The following is a 9103-nucleotide window of genomic DNA, read 5'->3' as shown; positions in this document are numbered from 1 at the left end:
CTAACAAACATATATTTACATGACAACTTTTCTCGCTTTCTTTTCGTGATACTTTACAGGAGCGGTCCCTTTCCCTTGCTTGTTTGTATTGTAAAAGTTAAACGTGGAATTCACTGGCACGCATTGGCGTTCTGGGTCAGTGGGGTGATAGTACAGCGTGTACACGTGGTTCTGGGGAAGAGCACAGCGCACGCACATGGCCCGACGCAACACACGCACAGAAGCTTCAGCGTCACAAACCGACCAAGTAAACAACAGATTAACCGCCTCCGCTCGATTTTACACACGCACTTTTGCACAGACGCCCCTCGCAGACCTCGCATTACAGAAACCAACCCAACAGACAGCCAGAGATCGCAACCGCCAGCTCTCCTATCCTACTCGTCGTCGCCGCCGTCGCCGCCGAAGAGCGAGGATCGGTAGTAGAGCAGCGCGAGGATGAGGAGGAGCAAGAACGCGACGCCGACCGGGGACCCTCCCACGCGGTGGACGGCGTCGGGGGACCCGCCGAAGGCGAAGGCGTCGGCGAGCGCCGCGGCGCCGCGGTCGGACGAGAGGAGGCGGATGAGGAACAGCAGGCACACGGGGAGGAGGAGGAGCCCCACCGGGCTCAGCAGCTCCGCCACGGCTTCCGTCAGCGCCTCGCCGCCGCCGCCCAGGAACAGCGGGCCCGCCACCACGAGGCCCACCACCACCGCCAGCAGCAGGCCGTGGGGCGCGCCGCGCTGGCCCGGCCCGCCGTAGTAGTACTCGTCCCCAGCGCCAGCCATTGCCGCCGCCTGCTCTCTCTGACTCTCTCGGTCGCGGCAGTGGTGGTGACTGGTGAGTGATGAATGAATGGGATGGGAAGTGAAGAAGATATTAGTTTTAGAGAGAGCGGTGGGGTAGCGTGGACGACCGATATGAGTAAACACTCACTCGATTCCAAATTACAAGTACTTTTAAAAAATTTAAAGTGTCAAAGCATCTTTAATTTAATTATGAGAGTAAAAGTCACGTAGTAGCGCTGAATGGTGGTGGTAAACCACACACAAGGACGGGGGAAGGAAACGGGAAACACCGAAACAGCTTGGTGGTGTGGCCGTGCAGGTAGCCCCACCCCCACAGTGAGACAACGTGGGAGGCGGGGGCCGTGCAGGTAGCCTCACCCCCTCACACTTGAGATCTCATCATAAGTTTGGGATACCATGCAATCACATGCATTCCAAATTTGAAAATAAAGCAAATTTGCAGGTAGCCCCACCCCACCCCTCTCACGTTCTAGAAAGTTTTATATTTTTTTCGTCAAATATGATATTATTCTTGAATGATTCTGAAATCTGCATAAAAAAACTACGTACATAGTTCTGAAATCTATGTACACAATAAATACAAATTTCTGATTCATCAATTCCAAATATGATCTAAAATGCTTGATTGGACACTCTAGAGAAATATTCCAAACTACAGAAATAAAAAGTCTAACACACAACAAGATTCTTTTCCACGTAATAGCTTAGAGTTTATTAATAAAACACAAAAGAGAATAAAAACAGAAGGCACAAAACTTTTTTTGCATAGAAAGTTTTTGGGGAGTCACTCTCGGCTTGCTAAATATGAGGATAAGAAAGGATAAAAAGCAACTGCTTAACAGCATCGTTTAGTATATCAAACAGAGATGATCTTAGCTGTTAGATCACCCGACAATTAGCATAACTTTTCAGATTTTGGATCCTTCTAAATTTCAGGGTTCCAGCATGTGAGCTTGCCTGGTAGGGGTGGTAATGGACTTTAGATTTTACACTACAAACTTTAAGAATCAAATCGAATTAGAGTCGAACTCTATTTTTATTCATTTTTGAACTAATATTATTTAAGGGCCTTAACTTTTTGTAAAGGGACATTGGATCTGATTCATTATCACCCCTATTGCCTCGTCGCTCATCAACAACAGCAACATAGCCTTTTAGTTCCAAGCAAGTTGGGGTAGGCTAGAGTTGAAACCCAACAAGATGTCACAAAAAGAGAAAGTGAGAGAAAGAGGAGGGAAAAAGATTTTGAGAACACTAAAAGGAAAAATACCTCATCACGGTTCAGTCACGTGGATAGCTTCTTTCCAAACACTTCTATCCAAACACAACTCTATTGAGGTATTCTATTCCTTCAAGTCCCTTTTGATTGCCTCCTCTCATGTCAAGTTTGATTGATCTCTACCTCTCTTTACATTATCGTCCCGTATTATGATGTCTCTATACAAGTATTATGATGTCTCTATACACCGGTGCCTCTGGGGTCTCCAGTGGGCATACCCAAACCATCTCAACCGGTATTAAATAGCTACTCCTAACCAATCATGCATATCATCGTTTCTTACTCATCCAATCTTGTGTGCTCACATCTTGTGTGCTCACATATCCAACACAACATATGTATCTCTGCGACACTTAGTTGTTGGATATGCCATCTTTTAGTAGGCTAACACTCAACCACATCTAACATAGCAAGCCTAATCGCTGTAAAAAATAATTTTGTTCTAAAAAATGAAGGTCCTTGTAGGGCACCTCAAATGACACTTCAGGAGCTTATCTTAGTGGAGCAGGGCCGGTTTTGGTGAATGCAGCAACCTAAACAGTCCCTAAAGCACCCCTCTGCCTACTTTAGAGAACACAGAATACAGGGTCCACCAGAAAAAAAAATACAAATATCACCCATAAACAAACCCTCAAAACATGAAGATCATCATGCCAACCCACTATCAGTACCAGCGTAACCAAACAAAGCCTTTGTAGTTGTGTAGGACATCATGGCCATGTTTGTTTCGGCTTCTGGCAGCTTCTGGCCACCAAAAGTTGCTGCGCACTGCAAAACGCTCAGCTTTTCAGCCAAATTCTATAAAATTCGTTGGGACAAAAACCATTCAAAATCAACATAAACACATAATCGGTTGAGTCGTTGTAATAGTAGGAATCCGTCACTTTGTAGATCCTGAGCCCTATGAACAACTTTATCTTCCTCTACACGTAATCGTAATGATACTCAGATTCTCCCCACAGCCAGATTCTCCCCACAGCCAAATTTTCAGAAAAGCTAGTCAGAAAAAAGCTGAACCAAAAGCCCCATGTCCATCCCTCTGAAACCCCGACAAGAATGAGAAATCTTAGACTGCGAACCAAAAACTATCCTCCAAACTTGTCATAACACAAAAGAGGTAACCATCGGCAAAACAATGTTACACTTCGTTACAACGAATGCAATGCACCTTCAGTGACAAAATTGGCATGAATGCACCACGTTATTGGGCACAGGGCCCGTTGGTTTCAGCATGAAACATCCAGGACTGTCAAAACACCTGCGTCTGCCTGTCCAAAACATCTGAAATCCTACACCATCTCATCCTCGGACTCATCTGTGGCCTCAGAATCGTCTTCTTGCCCTTCTACTTCCCCAGTTTCTGTTCCTTTCTTTCCCACCACTTCCTTTTCCACTGTATCATAAAAAGGAAATCAGTCAAAAAAAAGATGCATCAATACTTAGGAATAGTTTAAGGTGTTCAGAGCGCTAAATGGAATTCACCAGGCCATGGGTATAAGACATCTCCTGAACATAGCCCAGCTTCAACTTTAACTAGGCGCATAGTCATCCTTGGTCCAATCTCCTGGAGTCTGACAGCGCTTTTTCTGGATGCCCGGTTTAATTTGTCAATGTCACTTGGCAAGCTTACCATTGCTGCTTCATCGTCTGCTTCACTTTCTGATCCATACCCAGCTCTGGCAAATGTGTACACAAAATTCAATGAACAACAATATACATTGGCACATTGCCTTTTCAGAAAACACATCAGGTCATAATATTTGGATAACAGTTATTGAATCTATAAAAGTAACAACCTGGACCAAAATAATCTGTGGACAGCAAACTAGTAAATGAAAAATTGAAAGGTAAAAGTTAAAATCATTAATAGTTTTTAGGACATGCACAGCCAGAGAGCATTTCAGGTGAAACATGAGACACTTGCTGACTCAAGTCAAAAGATCTTTACTTATTTCTCTAAAACATAAAATCCACTATCTGAAGTCCAATGCCTAGTCTTTCCACTTAGTTTTCTGGCCCGTAAAGGTATGCTCAAGTGTACATAGTTAGCCATGTGATTACTTCGTAGTTTCTAGCTCATACACTGACATGATCCTACTTTGGTATTTCTAATATTTTTTCATGTCTAATCTAAATATAAATTTTGCATGTTAATTTGTATCCACTGAATGGAATGATTATTATAACTAAATCATGTTGACCATATACTTTACTCCTTTTTTCTACTTTATTGTTCCTCTGATCTTTGCTTAAAACAAAACATATCATATTTCTTAAAGTTCAGGCAGCAGGTGCAACATATATAGCCCTAGAATTTGAGAATATGTGGTTATAGCAAATATATTTTGGATACATAAATTCACATTAGAGGTGTCAGTAATATTGTATTCTCAAAACGAAAGCACTTGACAGTTTCCGTTGCATTCATGAACACAATTTAGTCTTTTTGACTGAAGCCTTCTGCATATGCTACCTATGTTGAGATCAAGTGTAATTTACATGTAGAGCTTAACATGCCACCACTGTAGCTAATGGATGATGACCTGCTCAGTTGCTTGACCATCAAGACTTTTTATATGAAGAGCTTGTGTGTGTTAGCAGAACAATGTCAAAAATAGCGAATGAATATAATTGATCAGTATATGTTTGGGCAATGTAAGATATAGTACCCTACTACCATGCAACTAAGCATGGTAACAGGCTGTCAGAATCTGAGGGCCAAACTCAAACCCCAACTCGTGGGACTATCTTTTGTGAATTATATATGGGCATACAAAGAAAGGGCTGGATTGGATCAGACTGTCCTGAAGGACTCTACATGGATCGGATTCCCGATGTTGGCCCATGTAGCCATGTGGATCATTACAAGGAGTCGGCCCTTGGATTGGAGGTATGGCAGTATGGGCCTTTGTGCCTCTTCCATCCTCTCCGATAGGACATAAGCCTCCTAGCACTAGGGCATCACTGTGGCAGCAGCGCATTGCAGTGAGGTGTTGCCTCCTTGAGATCCCTGGTCATCCGATCAAGGGTGTCAGCCAGCTCCTCCGTCCGCAGGCTTGGCTCTCCACCATTAGTGACCAACCCAGGTACAGATGATTGCTCCCATGTTCTTGAACGGGGAAAGTATCCAACTGCGCGTGCTTGATCCCCTGACCATGTTTTAGCAATTTAGAGCTGGGATACTATTTTCCTCCCTAGTGTTGGAATAAAAATTAAAACAAGGCCTGGTGATGTCTAAGAAGTACTTGTACTCTTTTCCCCATATCCTTTTCTCTAAAAGCTACTTCTTTCCTTCAGGATATTGTATTGTATTCATGTGACCATAAAACAAACAGTCCAGCTTGTCTTTGTTCTTTGATGTTCATTTGTTCAGACTTTGGAGCTGGCTTTTAGCACTTCCAGCCTTCCCAGGAGTTAAAAACCACAAATCAGTTTTCCTGGTGCCTTTGGGATGCTGTTTTAAAATTATATTCTTTAAATATTGTAATAAAGATTACATGTTATGTACTGTTGCTGGTGATGGAGCTAATTGCCACCTCACTCATGGTCATGGAGAAGATCTGTACGTTTGTACAGCCTTGCTGATCTTTTTCAATGCTACTAATACAGTAAAAATTGTAACTCGCTAGTGGCCACTTTTCTAAGTACAAAGGTATGCCTTACTATACATTCAGGCAAATGTGTGCCTTATTTACATTGTACACTAGCCAGCAAGTACTAATTTCTTATTTAATTCTTTCCATTTCTTCAGTTTCAACTTTCAAATGAAGTTTAGGCCATCTCCAGCAGACCGTGCATATGGTCATGCAAAAAACTGTTTTATACTGTAGAGTGCACTGTTTACATAGTAAAGTTTGAAATAGGAGATGGAATAGGAGGTGGGATAGGAAAGGTGCTGGACACAGCCTTAGGAGTGAAACTGAGCATTCATGGCATTTCATTCTTCTGTTTTTGCTATTATGATCTATGCAAAATTTAATTAGACCATTGCTGTAATTTCATAATATTATTTGTGATTGTCAGCAAATAAGCACTTCTGTATTTTTGTTTGTGACTAACAAGGAAGGCACAAGGCAGTGGTGAGAGCTGTCTTACTGAGTCACCAGGTTGTGGGTTCAAAGCAGCCTCATCGCATTTGTGGGGGGAAGGCTTCCTCGGTTTATCCCTTCCCCAGACCCCACTCATGTGGGAGCCTCCGGCACTAGGTCTGCCCCCTCCCACTAATAAGGTATGCACTTAGTCAAACTGAAAGCAGGCAGTCAATGTCCCTTGTAGATTCTTGGGCACAATCCTTTTCTAGTGTTTGGGTCCAATCTTTTTACAATGTTTGGAATTCATCTAGTCTGCATGGCTGGTTGATGGGTTGTTAGGGCTGGCCGGCCAGCTGGCTGGCCCTGTGCTAGTAAATCTGTGTCCCTTGAGCACCTGTGCTCAAGAATCTACAAGGGACAGGACAGGAGCAGGATATACTTTTAAACGGATAGAACTGGATTGGATTATATACCCGTTAAAATATGAATTGGATTAGGATCAAGACACTTCTATAACATTTAGGGTTGAGGTGGGGCAAGGGCTGGATCATGATCCAATACCAGGCCTACATGAAACCCTTCTAGTGCTAGAACTAGAATAACTTGTAAACTAAAACACCAACTTATTCAAGTTGCAGAGCTCATCTCAGTTGTTCTTTTAAAGCAAGTTACGCTACTAAAAACCTAGAGCTGCATTAGTACAGCACCTTCCCCAAATTCTATGCTCTACAGTAACTTCCTTTTCTACCAGCTTTTTTGACTTAACTGGGTTGACTACTACAAACTTCACAAACATTAGTAACGAGTGTAGAGTATGAAAATAATATTATCACTTATCAGAGTTATTCAGATGATATATGAGGGTGAGTATTGCCTATTTAGCTGAGAGAAATGCTGATAAGTAAGCTAAATAAAAAAAACCACTCCCACCCCCAACACACAACAAAAACCCAAACCAGAATATGGTGTATTTCATGTTATTTCGCTAAACCATCTGCACTTCTGACTGTTGTTATGTTGAACTTCTATTGTGTCGCCAAGAAGGAGAATTAATTTATCACAACATTTACTGGCACCCCATGTACTAGTTTAAATCTGTGTTGTTAGCTTTCAGTTTTTTATGCAAGTCATCTTTTCTCGAAAATCAAAAATATATCATTGCAATATAAAAGTAAAATGGCAAGATAGTACTTACTTTTTCACAAACTCACTAACATCTTCAAATTCTCCTAGATCAGGCACTTGATTGTTTTGCATGAGCTTTCTAATCCTGCGACTGACCCCAACAGGCTGGAGCTTGATGGAGTAATGCCGGAATTCAATAACATCCTTCTCTTTATCATGTTTTAACAACAGAATCCTTTGGCATGTTGCCAGCTTGACCTATTGTGCAAAATAATGCTTTATTATCTGATTATGCCAGGAAGAATACATTAAGTTTCATCATGATGTTACCGTCCCATACTTACAGTGGTTGGGTCAACGGAAGGGAACATATGTTGGAAGTATTCGACCAAACTCCTGAAAGGGTTGCCGAGACCTGTCAACCCACCAAGTACAACCTGCCAAATCCATGAATTTCAACATTAAAACAAGGTATCAATTAACAATATCCACATTAAAGCTAGCCTGATACAAAATATCCACAGCAGTTTCATATACCAGTGGTGAGTTTTTGAATATCCCTGGTGGGCACCTTGGGCGCTTCTGAGAGTTTGCAATGTCCGCCGCAAGTGAGTACTCCTCTATCTGAAATGTGAATGTTGGGCCCTGCGGTGATTTGGCAAAGCGCAAATGTGGCAGGCTTTGAGGGTTTGAGAGGATTAAGAAATGTGTCACACCCATCGGGCCGGCAACATTGACAAAATCCTTGAGGTTATTTCGTTTCTTCTCCTGCCAATTAATTGTTTTATAAGCATGAGACACGAATAAGGGTGAGTCAGTCATTCTTTGAGTGCTAGTGTACGTTAATTGGGCATAGGGATAGGGAATTAGGGATGGACCTTGAGATTGAGAGCAGTGTAGGGGAGCATGACCTTGCGGAGGTCCTGCTGAAGATGGCGAAGCGTGGAGGGGAGTTTACCGCGGGAGAATACGAAGCTCTTCGGAATCTTGGCGCCGGTGATCTGGTCGACGTTCGCCAACGCCGTTTTCTGCTTCTGAAGCGTCGCCGCAGGGATGCGCGGACCGCGGCCCCGCCTCTTCCCCGGCCCGGACCGTGGCTGGCGCATGGCGGCTCAGTTGAACGAACACACAAATGATGGAAGAAAAACCTAGTTGAGGACGCGTCCGCAACCCAACACAGAACGACACAAGAGAAGGCTCAGAAATCAAAACAAATCCAGAAAGCAGCGGGGCGTGGGGCACGAACCACCCGTGGAACGATGAGGAAAGGATATTTCTACCTAAACTTTAAAACAACTGTGGCCGGAGAAGGGAACCTACCTTCCTACGGCGCGCGTAACTGCACCTCCGAGGATGGTCGGCCGCCGCCGGGCGTGTGCGAAGTCCGGTAGTGAGCAACGGAGGCCGGCGGCGCGTGGCGCTGAGAGGGAGGCCGGCGGCGTGCAGACCTCGAGGCTGCAGGGAAACGCGCACCACGGGCCACGTCACCAGCTCTGCTCTGCGCACCGCCGAAGGCCACTTGCACAGACGCACGGTGGCGGCTGGGACTGGGAAAGACCGAGGTTGGGGGCGGGGTCTGTAGTGTGCCGTGTGCGAACCGGATGAGTGGGATTGGGAGACTCTTTCCAAACCCTAGCGACCCACATGTCAGGTTAGCGGGTAATCGGGATATTCGGGTATAAATACTACTTTGTTATACTCGTTCCATAAATATTTGCGGATACCGTATTCGTATCCACATATAGGAACTTATACCCGGATCCATGTTTAATAGGTTTTTTTTATCCGTGGGCACGTGGATAAATCGTATATGTTGCCATGCCTATAAACAAATGTGGCCGGAGATAGCTAGGACTCTGCTGTTGCAGTCGCGAAGT

The 9103-nt window shown here is 44.0% G+C and overlaps 2 protein-coding genes across 3 annotated transcripts; both read right to left on the bottom strand.

Moving 5' to 3' along the window:
* Window positions 1–248: 248 nt before the first annotated feature.
* LOC100277625 (uncharacterized) lies at window positions 249–868 on the bottom strand. Its single transcript, NM_001151137.3, has one exon. It carries the CDS (start codon window positions 768–770, stop codon window positions 378–380), a length of 393 nt encoding a protein of 130 aa, NP_001144609.1. The 5' UTR covers window positions 771–868; the 3' UTR covers window positions 249–377.
* A 2267-nt stretch (window positions 869–3135) lies between these two features.
* Window positions 3136–8872, bottom strand: LOC100274446 (Suppressor of SWI4 1). 2 transcript variants are annotated; one of them, NM_001148805.1, is made up of 7 exons: window positions 8547–8792; window positions 8105–8374; window positions 7764–7994; window positions 7571–7663; window positions 7297–7484; window positions 3553–3746; window positions 3136–3463 (listed from the first exon to the last, which is right to left on the bottom strand). In NM_001148805.1, exons 2-7 carry the CDS (start codon window positions 8330–8332, stop codon window positions 3360–3362), a joined length of 1038 nt encoding a protein of 345 aa, NP_001142277.1. In that variant the 5' UTR covers window positions 8333–8374; window positions 8547–8792; the 3' UTR covers window positions 3136–3359. The 2 variants fall into 2 exon arrangements, with proteins under 2 accessions (NP_001142277.1, XP_035821082.1); XM_035965189.1 differs by having other exon boundaries at window positions 3137–3463; window positions 8105–8323; window positions 8547–8872.
* Between the last annotated feature and the right edge of the window lie 231 nt (window positions 8873–9103).

The sequence above is a fragment of the Zea mays genome, chromosome 1 (assembly GCF_902167145.1).
Source record: "Zea mays cultivar B73 chromosome 1, Zm-B73-REFERENCE-NAM-5.0, whole genome shotgun sequence".
In the NCBI taxonomy this organism is placed as follows: Eukaryota; Viridiplantae; Streptophyta; class Magnoliopsida; order Poales; family Poaceae; genus Zea; species Zea mays.
The sequence above is the reverse complement of the archived record's forward strand: the minus strand, read 5'-3'. Positions and strand labels throughout refer to the sequence as shown.